The following is a 19,789-nucleotide window of genomic DNA, read 5'->3' as shown; positions in this document are numbered from 1 at the left end:
TCAAGGCAGCTTCCTTAAAGACAGGGCATCCCTGTCAACATAAGGATGGGACTATTTAATGTTAGATCACTCTAATAAAACTTATTTCAGAGCACAATCTAGAACTGTATGTTTCTAACTGAAACTTGTCTTATTGAAGCTTCACCAAACTATAGATCTTTTAATTCTTTGAGACAAGGGAGGGGGAAAAAAAGGTGGAGGGACAGTCACTATTTTTCAAATGCTCTAAATGGCAGGGACATCTGTCGGTCACCTCAGTTACTTTAAACATCATGCTGTATTGTTAAAATGACAATTATCTGTGCTTGTCGAAACCCTCTATAGACCACGAAAGCCATGTCCCACTTTGCTTAGCTGATTTCTCAGAATTTCTATTAATCATTCATCCAAATTATAACAAAATTGTGATCTCAGGTGATTTCAAGTTACATATACAGTGCATCAAAAAGAAAGGAGGACCAAGGCACTCTTCATATAATTGATTAAAATGCCTTTTACTATGGCATGTTCAATAGAGACAACGTTTTTTTTTTTTTTTTAAACCGACGCGTTTCGGCTGCATGGCTTTCGCCAGGGAGTACAAAAAAAAGGAATACAATGTCCTCTTTTTTTAACAGCTTTTCAATTAGCCCTAATTGTAAGAGGGAGTGGTTACACAATTGATTGGACACACCTAGTAAGCAATACTATACACATTAAAAGGTGAAATACTGTAGCTATGTTATCATAAAAATACAACTCCAAACTAGAAGTATCAGAACACTAAAAGGTAGTTCTAACCTTAAATATGACTGGGAGAAGTGTCAAGAATAAGAGCTATATATTCCATAGTACACTAGAACACAGCAAAACATGAACAACAACAGTCTAACCATATATGAGGCCAATTGAGCAAAATGTCCACTAGATGACAGCAAATGGACCCATCACGACCCTACAGTAAGGGTGAGAAATCAATATCTTCATTTAAACCAGGGTATTTAGTGGCCTGTAGTTTGTAAATCCCAAAACTTTCCCTATGGTTTAACTGTTTAAGATGGTCCCCTTTTCTATTAGAGACCGGAATATGATCAATACCCATAGCTTGAAGGGAAATGTGGAAATGTTTGCTCTATCCAAAATGACAACGAACTGTTTGCAGCATTACCGCAAACACGGAGGAGGCAAGTGGAACGTGGAGAAGGTAAGGAATTTGTTTGTCGGCCCAGCATTAAAGAGCAAAATCGGCTAAATACATTTTTTTAAATAAATAATAAAGTATACCTGTTTAATTTAAGGACCAAAAAATTCACAGCTGCACCATAAAGGTTGCAAAATAGTTGTGAGGAGATTTTCGATGTACCGATTCCATGGCACATGGTTTATGAACTGATACACAAAATATTGACAGATTCAAAATGTAGAGTTTTTCTATTTAAATTATTATACAAAATTCATGCAACTAATAGAATGTTATAGATGGGGGATACAACCATCCCAGCTCTGCACATTGTGCTGCGAAGAGATAGAATCATTAGGTCACTTGTTGTGGTAATGCCCATATGCAGCTTGTTTTTGGTCGCAGACAGAGGAAAGACTGAAAAATTGCAACATTTACTTGCAGCTAACTCTGCAAATAGCACTGCTGTGTGATTGGAAAAGTCGAATCAATCGATCAATCATATAATAATACTCTGAGAATATAAAAGTTTTTTAAACATCACAGCACAGTGGAAACATATGGATGGCAGCTAGAAATTATTTTCTTTAAAATGGTATGAAATAAAAGTATAAGAATATGCATATCCTTGCCTCAGGTCCTGAGCTACAGGCAGTTAGATTTGGATATATCATATTACATAAGAGAAAAAGAAAAAAATTAATGATCAGATCCTTTGAAACAACTCTAAATATATTTTATATTTGAGATTCTTCAAAGTAGCCACCCTTTGCCTTGATGACAGATTGGCACACTCTTGGCATAAAAACATTAAGCCATAGTCTCCTCCTCCTTTTAGCCCAGAAAGGGCCCAGAACTCTGCAGGCTATCGAGCTTTGCAAGGAGCCTGAAAATGGCCCCCAGCTCACACTATTTATTTTTTAGCTTTGTCGCAATCATCTGATCTAGTTCAATTCACTCTACTGATCTGCTTTCCTTTGAGAACTATACTGACAAGAGGAAACCTGTGTGAATCCCTATAAATTTGCATCCTTGTTACAAGCCCTGCTGAATCATAAATGTAAGTATTTTAACAGGGCCATGAATTGAATAGTGTTTTTTTTACCCAACAAACCTACACAGCATATTTCTCCAGAGGGAAAATAGATATTCAAGAGTACCACATTACACAGCCAGCCAGGGATTCCTGGTAACTTACCTTGTCTCTGGAAACCAGGCCTGGACTTTCTACACTGCTGGAAATTCCACTTTTACAAATTATTAACAGATGTTGAATCAGAGTAATAGGTCAAAAATACCTAATACTGTTCATTCTTGGGGTTGATAAAGTTGTTCAACATACTCTAATTCCTACATCTTTATATCACACAAGGACAAGTAATCTTAGCAACAATAAATAGTACAGATTGTGGCTTAAACTTGGTTGGAGAGCGACAACAAAGACAAGCCTTGTCAGGATATGTATGTTCATGGACCTCTCAGATTCAGTAAACAGTTTAATTGCTGACCCGAGCCAAGTTCTGTTACGCTGTCTCTGCCAAGTAGACACAAAGCCATGGGAATTGTTTTCTTGTTAAGTGAGTGTATGTCTATATGGGATGAGTCTCACAGAGTCGTTAACATCCATTCACAGCTATAAAAACTGAAATGTAATGCATTTACAAAAAGGTTGAATTTATTAATAAAAAATTACATTTGAATGGAACTTCAAAAGAATCATCTTGCGTCCTTAAAACACAAAACTAAAGAAGAGCAAATAAGATCTGGTAGACAGTGCTGAAGGAACTTCTGTGGTGTGTGTGTGTGTTTAAGAGATGAGCTGAAATGTATCAGGACACAATCCTAGAGGTGTATAACACCTGCCAAGACTTCAAATGAACACTTTTTACAAAAGCAAAGACTGGGACTACTCAGTGTGTAACTTGGTAGATGATGATGAAGAAGAAGAGCAGCCCGAGGATTGCCAAAGTCAGAGTCACAGTATTAAAGCAGCATGCAGTCTTCCCGTGTTTTCTTGCTCCCTCCAAGTCTCCAACCATCTTCTTGTCCCTGGACTGGAAGACAAAATGTAGAATAATTTATATTATAGAATCCTTCATGTGTTGCTGATTGTGTTTATGTAGCTATGCATATTAGTTAACAACATGCACACATGACATGTCACACTAATGAGATGATCTCAGTTATGAATTACCCTCTTAGTGGTTTAATACTCCATAAAATAGTTATTTTGTAGTAAAGATCTATAGAGCCTATAGATGAAGAATAGGCTACACATTTTTATAACAGTGTGATAACAAGAAAACGAAACGCAAATGTAGATAATTGTTATGTTGTCCTCCTTCCATAGTTCAAAGTTGGTCGCCTATATAATAACTTGCTCAATTTCAAAATCCAGACAATACAAGCACCAACACCAGACATTGCTATAAAAAGCTATATAAGGAGAATTCCAACTCACCTTTATGGAGAAATACACGGCTAACATTCCGAGACAGAATGGGTTGCCGTACACGAGGCTGCAAAGCGACCAGATAATGTGATCCCTGGGCTGAGGTACAACGGGCTGTGGCTGTCCCAAGACGACGGTATGTTGGAACTTGGGCGCTCCGTGAGTGTCTTCAAGACGCATGTACTTATTTCCTTTCATTGGGACAAACTCTGGCTGGTTTGGTGGTGATTGATCCATGGCAAGCGGATATAGCCTTGTGTTAAAAAATATTCAAAGCTTCTAGTGCAAACGAGAAAGTGAGACCCAACGAGACGTTTCTTTTGTGAGGTGAGGTGGAGGGTTTATAAGAGGAGTGGGTGGTGAATGATGGCGTCATTAGCACTGTTTCCAGTAAATGTGTATGTTTTGATTTCTGGAGGCCCTCCCCCCCTCTTGCACAATAGCAGGTTTATCAAACTTTTTGTGCTGCTTTTGGGAGTGTAAACCCAAAGATATTTGACTGGACTTCCTGTCACTACCATATTTGGTCATGAGAAAACATTATGAACGGATGCTTCAGCTTTATAGCCCCTGTGACGTGTCTGAGTTACCACTTCTGTCTGTGGTATACCAGTCTGTCTATCTTGCCCTCTAACTGGTTAGAATGTCTGCCAAGTTTCACCTAGTTCCATCTTCTCACACTAGACTTCCTCTCACACCTTAGCCAAATACATTTAAACTCAGTTTTTCACAATTCCTGACATTTAATCCTTGTAATAATTCCCTGTCTTAGGTCAGTTAAGATCACCACTTTATTTTAAGAATGTGAAATGTCAGAATAATAGTAGAGAGAATGATTTATTTCAGCTTTTATTTCTTTCATCACATTCCCAGTGGGTCAGAAGTTTACATACACTCAATTAGTATTTGGTAGCATTGTCTTTAAATTGTTTATTTTGGGTCAAACATTTCAGGGAGCCTTCCACAAGCTTCCCACAATAAATTGGGTGAATTTTGGCCCATTCCTCCTGACAGAGCTGGTGTAACCGAGTCAGGTTTGTAGGCCTCCTTGCTCGCCCACGCTTTTTCAGTTCTGCCCACACATTTTCTATAGGATTGATGGCCACTCCAATACCTTGACTTTGTAGTTCTTAAGCCATTTTGCCACAACTTTGGAAGTATGCTAAGGGTCATTGTCCATATGGAAGACCCATTTTCAACCAAGCTTTAACTTCCTGACTGATGTTTTGAGATGTTGCTTCATTATATCCAAATAATTTTCCTACCTCATGATGCCATCTATTTTGTGAAGTGCACCAGTTCCTCCTGCAGCAAAGCACCCCCATAGCATGATGCTGCCACACCCGTGCTTCACGGTTGGGATGTTGTTCTTCGGCTTGCAAGCCTCCCCCTTTTTTTCTCCAAACATACCAGTGGTCAATGTGGCCAAACAGTTCTATATTTGTTTCATCAGACCAAAGGACATTTCTCCAAAAAGTACTATCTTTGTCCCCATGTGCAGTTGCAAACTGTAGTCTGGCTTTTTTATGGCGGTTTTGGAGCAGTGGCTTCTTCCTTGCTGAGCGGCCTTTCAGGTTATGTCGATATAGGACTCCTTTTACTGTGGATGTAAATACTTTTGTACCTGTTTCCTCCAGCATCTTCACAAGGTCATTTGCTGTTGTTCTGGGATTGATTTGCAATTTTTGCACCAAAGTACGTTCATCTCTAGGAGACAGAACGCGTCATGAGCGGAATGACGGCTGCGTGGTCCCATGGTGTTTATACTTGTGTACTATTGTTTGTAAAGATGAACGTGGTACCTTCAGGCATTTGGAAATGGCTCCCAAGGATGAACCAGACTTGTGGAGGTCTACAAAAAAAATTCTGAGGTCTTGGCTGAATTATTTTGATTTTCCCATGATGTCAAGCAAAGACGCACTGAGTTTGAAGGTAGGCCTCGAAATACATCCACAGGTACACCTCCAATTGACTCAAATTATGTCAATTAGCCTATCAGAAGCTTCTAAAGCCTTGACATAATTTTCTGGAATTTTCCAAGCTGTTTAAAGGCACAGTAATGTAAATTTCTGACCCACTGGAATTGTGATACAGTGAATTATAAGTGAAATAATCTGTTTGTAAACAATTGTTGTAAAAATTACTTGTGTCATGCACCAAGTAGATGTCCTAACCGACTTCCCAAAACTATAGTTTGTTAACAAGAAATTTGTGGAGTGGTTGAAAAACGAGTTTTAATGACTCCAACCTAAGTGTATGTAAACTTGTGACTTCAATTGTAAGTGATAAGCAGTAAAGGGCAGTCACTACCATCATGGGACTTCTATTGTTTTATTCTGTGTTACAGCATCTAACGCACATAATGCATAGTGCATTTAATGTAAAAATATAAATAATTTGTAATAAAAAAATATGACTATTTTTGAATAAATTAACACACACCAAAACGACCTTAGAAAGCACTAATCACTCAGCACTTATACCAGTCTGTCTATCCTGCCCTCTACCCCATAATGACAAAGTGAAAACAGTGTTTTAGAAATGTTTGCAAATGTATACAAATTTTAAAAACTAAAATACCTCATTTACATAAGTATTCAGACCCTTTGCTATGAGACTCGAAATTGAGATCAGGTGCAACCTTTTTCCATTGACCATTCTTGAGATGCTTCTACAAGTTGATTGGAGAACACCTGTGGTAAAATCAATAGATTAGACACAATTTTCGAGTGATAAAAAGCAGTTGCTTCGCGAGCCTGAAAATGCATGAACTAAGTGACTGATAGTTGGTGTTCAGCAGTCATAAAAGTATGCCTTATTTACTTTGAAATCACTACTCAAATTGTGATTTTGTCAGACAACATAGGCAGCAGCTCTACAGAGATGAGATGACTTGTAATGAAATAATAAAGTAATAAAATAAAACAAATATTTAAAGTCATGTTAATTAATAGAGTTGAAGTCGAAAGTTTACATACACCAGCCAAGTACATTTATACTCAGTTTTTCACAATTCCTGACATTTAATCCTAGTAACAATCCCCTGCCTTAGGTCAGTTAGGATCACCTGTAACAGATCTCGTCCTCCTCTTCTGAGGAGGAGCAGCGAGAAGGATCGGAGGACCAATGCGCAGCGTGGTAAGTGTCCATAATGTTTAATCAAAACACAACAGAACACTGGAACAAAACAATAAACGTGAATAAACAAAACAGTCCCGTGTGGCAACAAGCACTGACACGGAAGACAAACACCCACAACTCAAAAGTGAAACCAGGCTACCTAAGTATGATTCTCAATCAGGGAATCATGCACCAAGTAGATGTCCTAACCGACTTGCCAAAACTATAGTTTTGTTATCAAGAAATTTGTGGAGTGGTTGAAAATTGATTTTTAATTGACTCCAACCTAAGTGTATGTAAACTTGTGACTTCAGCTGTAAGTGATAAGCAGTAATGGGCAGTCACTACCATCATTGGACTTCTATTGTTTTATTCTGTGTTACAGCATTTAACGCACATAATACATAGTGCATTTAATGTAATTTTTTAAATAATTTGTAATAAATAAACATGACTATTTTTTGACTCAGCACAAATATCAGTCTATCCCTGCCCTCTATCTACCATTCATAGTGACAATAGTAGTAAGTGGATCATTTGTCCAGTTTTGCAATAGTCTAACTAGCAACCACAGGGTAACAGGTAACATGGGGTAAGACCCCCCCTCCATAAGATCAATGTCTAATAGCTGACACAAACAGACTTTAACAGACTTGTAGTTATATATAATACAATAGATTTTTTTAGCAAAGGGGCATTTTGCCCAGCTACCCTAGGTGCCGCTTCATAAAACTATAAAAGCCAGTCTATGCCTGCCAAATGCCTTCCTCTCCGCTAGGTCAAAGGTACATTTTCACATCACATGATGTAAGTCCAAAAAGGGCTCTTTACATTTTTGGGATATGACTCACTAGGTCACATTTGAAAGAGCTAATGAAGACTGGTAACCCACCCAAATGACCGTGGCCTGGGGTTTTGACCTGCTTGTCTTGGTGGCGCCTCAGGGTTTTGTGTGACACATTATGTCATGCCCTGATCTGTTTCACCTGTCCCTGTGATTGTCTCCACCCCCTCCAGGTGTCGCTTATTTTCCCCAGTGTATTTATCCCTGTGTTTCCTGTCTCTCTGTGCCAGTTCGTCTTGTATGTTTAGTCAAGTCAACCAGTGTGTCCACCCCCCCCCCCCCCCCGTACCCCTTCTCTATTCACTTTTGCTAGTCTTCCCAGTTTTGACCTCTGCCTGACTCCGGAATACTTCCCAACCTGCCTGGTCATCCTGCCTGCCCTGATCTTGAATCTGCCATATTCTACTCAGAACTGGTTTTGACCTTTCGCCTGTACACGACCATTGTGTTGCCTACCCCTTTTTGGATGCATAAATATTGTAAGACTCCAATCATCTGTGTCCTGTGCATCTAAGTCTCACCTTGTGCTTGATACATTAAAATCACGGGTATCTACCTTAATGCCCTGGCCATTTTCAATAGCATTCAGGGCACAGCGAAGTGCATCTTTGCCATAGAATTTCTTGGAAACTCATATCATAACACCTTTTTAAGGTCTCTTTAAGGAATCTGGCAGCTCCGGACAGGAGGGTGACTCTGGCAGCTCCGGACAGGCTGCTGGCACAGGACTCACCAGGATGGGGAGACACACAGGAGACCTGGCTCTGGGAGCAGGCAAAGGACTCACCAGGCTGTGGAGACCTACTGGAGGCCTGGTCCGTGGAGGAGGAACAGGATAGACCGGACCATGGAGGCACACTGGAAGTCTCGAGCTAAGAGCCTGCACAACCAGTCCTGGCTGGATGGTGACTTTGTCCCGGCACGTGCGGGGCGCAGGCCAGGACGCAATGGGCTGTGCAGACGCACTGGAGACACAGTGCGCAGAGCCGGCGTAGGATATCCTGGCCCGAGGAGACGTACTGGAAGTCTGGAGAGCAGGGCTGGCACAAGACGTGCAGGGCTGGGGAGGCGCACAGGAGGCCTGATGCGTGGGACTGGCAGTCTTCACCAGACGGCTAGCACGCACCTCAGGACGAGTATGGAGAGCTGACTCAGGTGACATCAAATCGAGGACACGCTCTGTCGGGCGGATGTCGTCCCTCATGCACCAACACAGCAACTCTTTCATTACTCTCTCCTCCAATCTCCCCATCAACTCCTTCACTGTCTCTGCCTCGCTCCCTTCGCTCACCTCCAATTTCACCCCGACTGGCTCTGGTTCCATCCTCAGCTCCTTACGGTAAGCACAGGGAGTTGGCTCAGGTCTGAATCCTGACTCCGCCACACTCCCCATGTGCCCCCAATTTTTGGGGGGCTGCCTCTCGTGTCTGCTTCATTGCTGTGACTCCTGGTAGCAAAGTTGTTCCTCCCTCGCTACTTCAGCCTGTTTCCATGGCAGGGTCTTGTCCCCTGCCATCACCTCCTCCCATATCCACGATGTCCTCCATTCTCTCTTCTCCCGGGCCCAGGATCCCTGCTCCTCCTGGCCACGCAGCTTGGTCCTTTGGTGGTGGGTAGTTCTGTAACAGATGTTGGAAGGAGAGGACCAAGTTGCAGCGTGGTATGTGTTCATGCTTTTATTAGAACTGAACACTGAAATAACAAAAATAACAAAGAGAATGAACGAAAACCGAAACAGTTCTGTCAGATGCAGAAAGACACAAAACAGAAAATTAGAAAAGGGATCGGTGGCAGCTAGTAGACAGGTGACGACGACCGCCGAGCACCGCCCCAACAGGAAGAGGAGCCACCTTCGGTAGGAGTCGTGACAATCTCTTAAATAGTTTTGTATCCATTTAATCTTAAATATTATATTAGAGGTTTTAAAATCCAGAGTATTCAACCCTCCCTCACCTTGGGTGCTACATATTACCGCTTTTCTTAAATAATGAGGTTTATTCCTCCATATGAAGTTAAATAATTTAGTATCAACCATTTTAGTTACTGACAGAGGAACATCCAAGACAAGGGAGGTATAAACTCATCTGGACCTTCAGATTTTGATAAAAGCACATGTCCAGATAAAGAAAGATATCTTAATAACCAGGAGTTAAATCTCTTTCCAATGTTCTCTACAATAGGAGAGAAATGTAAGTTGTCCCTTTCTTTCTGATCTTTGCTAACTGTAATACCAAGATATGTGATCACATCTTTTACAGGGATATTACATACTAGGTTTAAGTCACATTTTTTCAAAGGAAATAATTCACATTTCCTAATATTCAGAGATAAACCTGATACATGTGTGAAGGCATTAATACACTCAATAGCTTTCTTGACTTCATTATGATCTTTCAAAAAAATGGTGGTGTCGTCAGCCAATTGTGAACATTTTATCTCTTTGTCTTGTATCTGAATACCCCTAAAACTATCCTTATTTATATGCGGTGCCATAACTTGTGTGACCAATAAAAATAAGAAAGGAGAAATTGGGCATCCCTGTTTAATTCCACGTCTAATGTCCAATCTTTGTGAAGTTCCATGGGATAATTTAACAGAGACTTTACTATTGTAAAGTGTCTTAATTACACTTTGAAAATATTGACCAAAACCAAACAATCGAACAGTCTCAAAAATAAAATAATGTTCAACGGTATCAAATGCCTTGTAAAAGTCTACAAATCAATTTAAGCTATCTTCCATAGTGTGCTCATTGTAGTCTATCAAGTCCAATACTAGTAGAATACTATTACATATATGTCTGCCCTTAATAAAAACCAGACTGGGTTTCATCAATGATTTGGTCAAGACCTTTTTTAAGTCTTTCTGCAAAGATGGATGCAAGTAGCTCTCCATCATTGTTCATTCATGTGATTGGTCTCCAATTTTCTAACATCATAGAATCTTTGTTTGGTTTGGTTATTACAGAAATTAGGCCTTGTGTCATAGAAACAGGCAGGGCCCCTAAATCAATTGCCTCCTTACAACATTGAATATAAACTCAATAATATCCTCCTGAAACTATTTATAGAATTCACTGATAATGCCATCATTCCCTGGAGATGTTTTTTTAAATATATATATATATATATATATATTAGCTTTGTCCAAATCATCTGATCTAGATCAACTCACTCTACTGATCTGCTTCCCTTCAAGAACTACACTGACAAGAGGAAACCTGTGTGAATCCCTATAAAAATGCATCCTTGTTACAAGCCCTACTGTCTCCTTCCTCCCCATCTTAAAGTAAGCCATCGCTGTGTATAAATGGATAAAGTCTGCAGCTATTGCTTTCACCAATCCACCTTTGTCAGATAAGGCAGAAAGAAGGGGAAGGATAGAAGGAATGATAAATGTAAGTATTTTAACAGGGCCATGAATTGAATTGTGTTTTTTTTACCCATCAAACCTACACAGTATATTTCTCCAGAGGGGAAATAGATATTCAAGAGTACTGTGACACAGCCAGCCAGGGATTCCTGGTAACATGGCTTGTCTCTGGAAACCAGGCCTGGACTTTCTACACCGCTGGAAATTCCACTTTTACAAATTATTAACAGATGTTGAATCAGAGTAATAGGTCAAAAATACCTAATACTGTTCATTCTTGGGGTTGATAAAGTTGTTCAACATACTCTAATTCCTACATCTTTATATCACACAAGGACAAGTAATCTTAGCAACAATAAATAGTACAGATTGTGGCTTAAACTTGGTTGGAGAGCGACAACAAAGACAAGCCATGTCAGGATATGTATGTTCATGGACCTCTCAGATTCAGTAAACAGTTTAATTGCTGACCCGAGCCAAGTTCTGTTACGCTGTCTCTGCCAAGTAGATACAAAGCCATGGGAATTGTTTTCTTGTTAAGTGAGTGTATGTCTATATGGGATGAGTCTCACAGTCGTTAACATCCATTCACAGCTATAAAAACTGAAATGTAATGCATTTACAAAAAGGTTGAATTTATTAATAAAAAATTACATTTGAATGGAACTTCAAAAGAATCATCTTGCGTCCTTAAAACACAAAACTAAAGAAGAGCAAATAAGATCTGGTAGACAGTGCTGAAGGAACTTCTGTGGTGTGTGTGTGTGTTTAAGAGATGAGCTGAAATGTATCAGGACACAATCCTAGAGGTGTATAACACCTGCCAAGACTTCAAATGAACACTTTTTACAAAAGCAAAGACTGGGACTACTCAGTGTGTAACTTGGTAGATGATGATGAAGAAGAAGAGCAGCCCGAGGATTGCCAAAGTCAGAGTCACAGTATTAAAGCAGCATGCAGTCTTCCCGTGTTTTCTTGCTCCCTCCAAGTCTCCAACCATCTTCTTGTCCCTGGACTGGAAGACAAAATGTAGAATCATTTATATTATAGAATCCTTCATGTGTTGCTGATTGTGTTTATGTAGCTATGCATATTAGTTAACAACATGCACACATGACATGTCACACTAATGAGATGATCTCAGTTATGAATTACCCTCTTAGTGGTTTAATACTCCATAAAATAGTTATTTTGTAGTAAAGATCTATAGAGCCTATAGATGAAGAATAGGCTACACATTTTTATAACAGTGTGATAACAAGAAAACGAAACGCAAATGTAGATAATTGTTATGTTGTCCTCCTTCCATAGTTCAAAGTTGGTCGCCTATATAATAACTTGCTCAATTTCAAAATCCAGACAATACAAGCACCAACACCAGACATTGCTATAAAAAGCTATATAAGGAGAATTCCAACTCACCTTTATGGAGAAATACACGGCTAACATTCCGAGACAGAATGGGTTGCCGTACACGAGGCTGCAAAGCGACCAGATAATGTGATCCCTGGGCTGAGGTACAACGGGCTGTGGCTGTCCCAAGACGACGGTATGTTGGAACTTGGGCGCTCCGTGAGTGTCTTCAAGACGCATGTACTTATTTCCTTTCATTGGGACAAACTCTGGCTGGTTTGGTGGTGATTGATCCATGGCAAGCGGATATAGCCTTGTGTTAAAAAATATTCAAAGCTTCTAGTGCAAACGAGAAAGTGAGACCCAACGAGACGTTTCTTTTGTGAGGTGAGGTGGAGGGTTTATAAGAGGAGTGGGTGGTGAATGATGGCGTCATTAGCACTGTTTCCAGTAAATGTGTATGTTTTGATTTCTGGAGGCCCTCCCCCCCTCTTGCACAATAGCAGGTTTATCAAACTTTTTGTGCTGCTTTTGGGAGTGTAAACCCAAAGATATTTGACTGGACTTCCTGTCACTACCATATTTGGTCATGAGAAAACATTATGAACGGATGCTTCAGCTTTATAGCCCCTGTGACGTGTCTGAGTTACCACTTCTGTCTGTGGTATACCAGTCTGTCTATCTTGCCCTCTAACTGGTTAGAATGTCTGCCAAGTTTCACCTAGTTCCATCTTCTCACACTAGACTTCCTCTCACACCTTAGCCAAATACATTTAAACTCAGTTTTTCACAATTCCTGACATTTAATCCTTGTAATAATTCCCTGTCTTAGGTCAGTTAAGATCACCACTTTATTTTAAGAATGTGAAATGTCAGAATAATAGTAGAGAGAATGATTTATTTCAGCTTTTATTTCTTTCATCACATTCCCAGTGGGTCAGAAGTTTACATATACTCAATTAGTATTTGGTAGCATTGTCTTTAAATTGTTTATTTTGGGTCAAACATTTCAGGGAGCCTTCCACAAGCTTCCCACAATAAATTGGGTGAATTTTGGCCCATTCCTCCTGACAGAGCTGGTGTAACCGAGTCAGGTTTGTAGGCCTCCTTGCTCGCCCACGCTTTTTCAGTTCTGCCCACACATTTTCTATAGGATTGATGGCCACTCCAATACCTTGACTTTGTAGTTCTTAAGCCATTTTGCCACAACTTTGGAAGTATGCTAAGGGTCATTGTCCATATGGAAGACACATTTTCAACCAAGCTTTAACTTCCTGACTGATGTTTTGAGATGTTGCTTCATTATATCCAAATAATTTTCCTACCTCATGATGCCATCTATTTTGTGAAGTGCACCAGTTCCTCCTGCAGCAAAGCACCCCCATAGCATGATGCTGCCACACCCGTGCTTCACGGTTGGGATGTTGTTCTTCGGCTTGCAAGCCTCCCCCTTTTTTCTCCAAACATACCAGTGGTCAATGTGGCCAAACAGTTCTATATTTGTTTCATCAGACCAAAGGACATTTCTCCAAAAAGTACTATCTTTGTCCCCATGTGCAGTTGCAAACTGTAGTCTGGCTTTTTTATGGCGGTTTTGGAGCAGTGGCTTCTTCCTTGCTGAGCGGCCTTTCAGGTTATGTCGATATAGGACTCCTTTTACTGTGGATGTAAATACTTTTGTACCTGTTTCCTCCAGCATCTTCACAAGGTCATTTGCTGTTGTTCTGGGATTGATTTGCAATTTTTGCACCAAAGTACGTTCATCTCTAGGAGACAGAACGCGTCATGAGCGGAATGACGGCTGCGTGGTCCCATGGTGTTTATACTTGTGTACTATTGTTTGTAAAGATGAACGTGGTACCTTCAGGCATTTGGAAATGGCTCCCAAGGATGAACCAGACTTGTGGAGGTCTACAAAAAAATTCTGAGGTCTTGGCTGAATTATTTTGATTTTCCCATGATGTCAAGCAAAGACGCACTGAGTTTGAAGGTAGGCCTCGAAATACATCCACAGGTACACCTCCAATTGACTCAAATTATGTCAATTAGCCTATCAGAAGCTTCTAAAGCCTTGACATAATTTTCTGGAATTTTCCAAGCTGTTTAAAGGCACAGTAATGTAAATTTCTGACCCACTGGAATTGTGATACAGTGAATTATAAGTGAAATAATCTGTTTGTAAACAATTGTTGTAAAAATTACTTGTGTCATGCACCAAGTAGATGTCCTAACCGACTTCCCAAAACTATAGTTTGTTAACAAGAAATTTGTGGAGTGGTTGAAAAACGAGTTTTAATGACTCCAACCTAAGTGTATGTAAACTTGTGACTTCAATTGTAAGTGATAAGCAGTAAAGGGCAGTCACTACCATCATGGGACTTCTATTGTTTTATTCTGTGTTACAGCATCTAACGCACATAATGCATAGTGCATTTAATGTAAAAATATAAATAATTTGTAATAAAAAAATATGACTATTTTTTAATAAATTAACACACACCAAAACGACCTTAGAAAGCACTAATCACTCAGCACTTATACCAGTCTGTCTATCCTGCCCTCTATCTACCATTCATAGTGACAATAGTGGTAAGTGGATCATTTGTCCAGTTTAGCAATCACAGGGTAACATGGGGTAAGACGCCCCCCTAAGATCAATGTCTAATTGCTGACACAAAATTGCAAAGGTGGATGATGGTGATGCTTAGGGTAACAAACTATAAAGGAAATAAATGGCTATATTTAACAGACTTTTAGATATTTAATAATAGTTATTTAATAATAGTTATTTAATAATAATAATTTATTATAATTATAATAATCCTAAAATAATTTTTAGGAAAGGGGCATTTTCCCCAGCTACCCTAGGTGCCGCTTCATAAAACTGTAAAACCAGTCTATGCTTGCCAACTGCCTTTCTTTATTTTATGTGTTTTGTATTCCCATCCACTCCACTCGGTCAAAGGCAAGTTTTCACATCACATGATGTCAGTCCAAAAAGGGCTCTTTACATTTTTGGGATATGACTCACCAGGTTACATTTGAAAGAGATAGTGAAGACTGGTAAACCCACCCAAATGGCTGTGGCCTGGGGTTTTGGCTTGCTTGTCTCTGTGCCGCCTCAGGGCTTTGGGTGGTACATTAAAAGCATGGGCATCTATCTTAATGCCCTGCCCATTTTCAATAGCATTCAGGCACAACGAAGCCACCATGATCACATATTTTCTTGTAAACTCTGAATCTGAAAATATATATTTTTTTCTGTATTTTAAAAACAGTGGAGGACTGACCCCTAATCTAAACCTAAACCCTATTCTGACCCAAACCTAACCCCTATTCTAATCCTAATCCTGCTAACTAGCTATGCTAGCAGACATCATTTTATGCTAACTAGCTGGCAAGCATTTATTTCATCTCAGACTTTCTGTTAGTGAGGTTGCTAGCTAGCTAAATGGGGGCTAGCTAGCTATGCTAGTGTAAACGGTTCTTCACCGGTACATTTCTGCATTGTGTTCTGGTAAGGTGTAGGTGGAAGATAAGGCACTGGACACAATTTAGCCAGTTGTCTCTCTTTTAATGACTGCATGGAATGGATACAAATACAAAAATACTGCTGCAGTCTGTAATATTTGCCTCTCCTCATCACGCTCGGAGCAAACTCCGTAATAAGAGTATAAACAAAAAATACATTGTACAAAATGTACATGTTCATATTTTCAAGACTCATTACATTTTCTAAATGTTGTACACCAATAATTTGCTAATAAGTGCAAAATATTTCTTAGAGAGTGTACTATTGTACCATTATACCTGAAGCATACCAATGGAGCAACAACGCCATTTTTGACATACCGGGCAAGTAACAAAATGAACGATAGCTAACTAGGCATATTGAACATGAAATACAAAATCATCACATTTGTTAAGGGTTGCGTCAATCGAATCTGGTATTGGGATAAGTATGACACTGAGTCACCGATTGTATGCTATGTATTTTTTATTAGCTAAGCAATAAGTGGTACATGCAATTTTCGTATATACGGGCTCTCTGTCCCACCTCGCAGGGCAAACAGAGAACTGACTTGTTCCTGACAAAGATATTATAATATACTCTGATGACAGAAGTAGTTCCTGCTTCCGAGCCGGCCTGTCAGAGTAGAGACTGGGCGTGGTTTAGACTCACCCAGCCTATCGTTGATTGTTGGCGCAGAGGCTGGTCCCAGCCCCCTAAGCGCTTTAGCGGTCAGTCGTTGTAGCTGTGTAGAATATACCGTTATCAGGCACCTGGCTCCTGTTATCTAACAAGAGACCGCTTGTTCTCGCAACACTACGTTCTGAATGTGCCCCCCAACTCATTGCACAGTTCCTGTCTTCATGTTAATCTGTATTTTTCCATCGTGAGAAAGGCCCATGGCCCTGAAACTGTTAATAATGTCTCAAGTCAGCTATGTTGCATAACACAAACATACATCCACACAAGCCAACAGCAGATAATATTCAATCACATATATGGTAACGGTCTATATTGCATAACACAGAATCCTTAGAAAAGCCACAACAGCACGGGCTATAGATTTGGCATCTCCTCCCTCCAACTCAACAAGCCCCAGAAATGTTGATACAATTGTCTGCTTGGTGTCACTAAAGTACCTTATCACAACACCCAGGTACTTAGAAACACTTACATCCGTGGACTCATCGAGGAGGAGGCTGAAACGCTGCTCACCCACATCTGCGACCAACTTTTTCAGAAAGTATGGTGCTAGAACACCAGTAATCATCTCTGTGCACTTTGTCCTGTGCATTTTGAAGTGGGTAGCAGCAGTGGAGTCTGAGAAAGCAGCTCTACATGCTTCTCCAATGTGATCACATGCCAGCATGGAACAGTGTTCAGCGATAGCTAATGCCATGGTGGCCACAGCCTTTTTGGCAGTCAATTTTTTTAACCATAAATGTCAGCTTGTTTTGGGGGGAACTGTTTTGCCTTTTGAGTATGTTTTTGAGTTGTCATGTTTTTTTTTTACATCACTAAGTTTAGCGTAGAAATCAGCCTTACAATACAGGCAGTATGCCCATGTATCATCTCCAATAAACGGCTTCAACCAGCCTTTGAATTCAGGGTTTGATTCCCACTCCTTTCTGTATTTTTGAGTGTACAGCTTAGACTGAGACATGATGAGCTAGCCAGCTAGATGTTTAGCTTATGTCACAGAGGCACACACACAGTGGACAAGGTGACTTAGGCTGTGTGAGTCAAATGCACTGATTTATTTTAGACAAAGAACATTTTACATTTACATCCCGCCCTAAATGTAAGCCAGGGCTGGATCAGCCAGCAGCGGCTTCCCGCATGCGCATTTGCAGTCTGGCCGGAGAGGGGTGAACATCTCCTGCTCTGACTCCAGCTGGGAGGGACTGCTGTGCGAGGACTGGGCCACCTCTGAGTGCTGTGGGACGGGGGCCTAAGAGTAAGAACGATACATGCTTTCACGTCAGTCTCCAAAAGTCTCCAATAACACCAGAAAAAGTTGTTCGATTTGTCGTTAGTCGATTTTTTGAAAATGAGTCGCTAGAGGGCTCTGAATACTCGCTAAATATAGCGACAAAGTCTGTAAGTTGGCAACACAGAGCATGGCTCCCGTTGATGACATCACAGCATTAACACAATTTAGAAAATAAAAACAATATAATTCACTCTTGAAAGTAATGTAATACATCTTAAAATAATAAATAAAAATACGAGGGATTTTCAGTGAAATACATAGCACGGGCTTTTTACACCTGTAAAATAGCAGACGTAAAATCTTTCAAAGCTGCAAAGCTTCATTCCTATGAAGGCAAGGTTATGGTTCTGAATTATGAATTATTAACTCAAGCAAGTAAAACGTTTGCGAAGTGATATCACATTAATACATGTCAGATCTCCCAAATTCAAAGGTATTCTACATGTGACAATTGCCGTGATATAATTAAGCCTGAGGTGGTGTGGTAAATGGCTAATATACCACAGCTAAGGGCTGTGCCTAGGCACTCTGCGTTGTGGTCTACACACAATACCCCATAATGGCAAAGAGAAAACAAGTTTTTAGAAGAAAAAAAAAAAATTAGGTATTCAGACCCGTAGCATTGAGACTCGAAATTGAGCTCAGGTGCATCCGGTTTCCATTGATCATCCTTAAGATGTTTCAACATGGACTCCACCTGTCATAAATTCAATTGATTGGACATGATTTGGAAAGGCACACACCCTTCCTATGTAAGGTCCCACAGTTGACAGTATGTGTCGGAGCAAAAACCAAGCCACGAGATTGAATGAACTGTCCGTAGAGCTCCGAGACAGGATTGTGTTGAGGCACAGATCTGGGGAATGGTACAATTTTTTAAAACTTATACAGCATTGAAGGTCCAAGAACACAGTGGCCTCCAACATTCTTAAATGGAAGAAGTTTGGAACCATCAACCTCACTAGCAGAAAGTCAGAGCTAAAAATAACACTCCCCAACCAACCTGACAGAGATTGAAAGGATCTGCAGGGAAGAATGGGAGAAACTCCCCAAATACAGGTGTGCCAAGCTTGTAGCGCCATACCCAAGACTTGAGGCCGTTATCGCTGCCCAAGGTGCTTCAACAAAGTACTGAGTAGAGTCTGATCAGTTAAAGTAAGGTCTGAATATTGTAAATGTGATCAGTTAAAACAAATAATAATTAGGAAACATGTCTAAAAATCCTCTTTGCTTTGTCATTATAGGTTATTGTGTGCAGATTCATGGGAAACATTTAATCAATTTTAGAATATGGCTTTAACCTAACACAAGGTGGAAAAAGTCAAAGGGTCTGAATACTTTGAGTCTGCATGGAGTGCTAGACAGGCCTGGGTTACAGGGTTGGGACATTTCTATTGGTGTATTAAGACAGATGGCAGGCAAGTGCTTCTTTTACTCCTGCTACGTTAGGCTAGGCAAGCTCAAACAGGAACAATTCTTTTTTTTTTTTTTTTTTACATATTTGAAAAATAAAGTTTGGTACCATGGCAATTGAGATGCTATGATTCATTGATACAGTGTAACCAAGTACATTATAAAGCAAGGTGGGGGGAAATGTAAAACAAAGCAAACTAATTTCCCCCACATTACCTATAAAATATTATCAACTGGTTACACTGTGAAGAAAATGCTGCTACCTACTTACTAGTCAGACAATTTAGGCATTACAGTTCAATGTATTGATGGGAATTAAGTGTGAACCTGGCTTGAATGTTTTGTACAGTTGAAAGTCATTGTCAAAGTGTTTACCCTTAACTCTGAGTGTCTGGTATGCTTACTTTAGTCTTAGCCACTCTCCCGTGTCTGTTTGCATATGTAAATCTTCTAATGGAGCTGAATGACTTGTTAAAATGCTGGGCCCTCCAAAGGCCAAACCACCATTCAGTATGAACTGCATCATAGATGACAACCCCATAAACATTCTCAATGTATTCAATCCTGGTCCG

At 40.1% G+C, this 19,789-nt stretch overlaps 1 protein-coding gene across 1 annotated transcript; it reads right to left on the bottom strand.

Annotated features, from left to right (window-relative positions):
• Window positions 1–11,565: 11,565 nt before the first annotated feature.
• Window positions 11,566–12,710, bottom strand: LOC115115591 (dispanin subfamily A member 2b-like). The gene is made up of 2 exons (XM_029644072.2): window positions 12,370–12,710; window positions 11,566–11,962 (listed from the first exon to the last, which is right to left on the bottom strand). The coding sequence occupies exons 1-2, from the start codon at window positions 12,595–12,597 to the stop codon at window positions 11,819–11,821; spliced, it is 372 nt and encodes a 123-aa protein (XP_029499932.2). The 5' UTR covers window positions 12,598–12,710; the 3' UTR covers window positions 11,566–11,818.
• Between the last annotated feature and the right edge of the window lie 7,079 nt (window positions 12,711–19,789).

This window comes from Oncorhynchus nerka, linkage group LG21 (assembly GCF_034236695.1).
Source record: "Oncorhynchus nerka isolate Pitt River linkage group LG21, Oner_Uvic_2.0, whole genome shotgun sequence".
NCBI classification, from domain to species: Eukaryota; Metazoa; Chordata; class Actinopteri; order Salmoniformes; family Salmonidae; genus Oncorhynchus; species Oncorhynchus nerka.
The sequence above is the reverse complement of the archived record's forward strand: the minus strand, read 5'-3'. Positions and strand labels throughout refer to the sequence as shown.

Excerpts from the sequence above, each read along its gene's own strand:
- LOC115115591 (XM_029644072.2), bottom strand. The coding sequence starts at position 12,597 with ATGGATCAATCACCACCAAACCAGCCAGAGTTTGTCCCAATGAAAGGA. Across the intron at positions 11,963-12,369 it reads CCGTGTATTTCTCCATAAAG|TCCAGGGACAAGAAGATGGT; the intron begins GTGAGTTGGAAT and ends TTTGTCTTCCAG.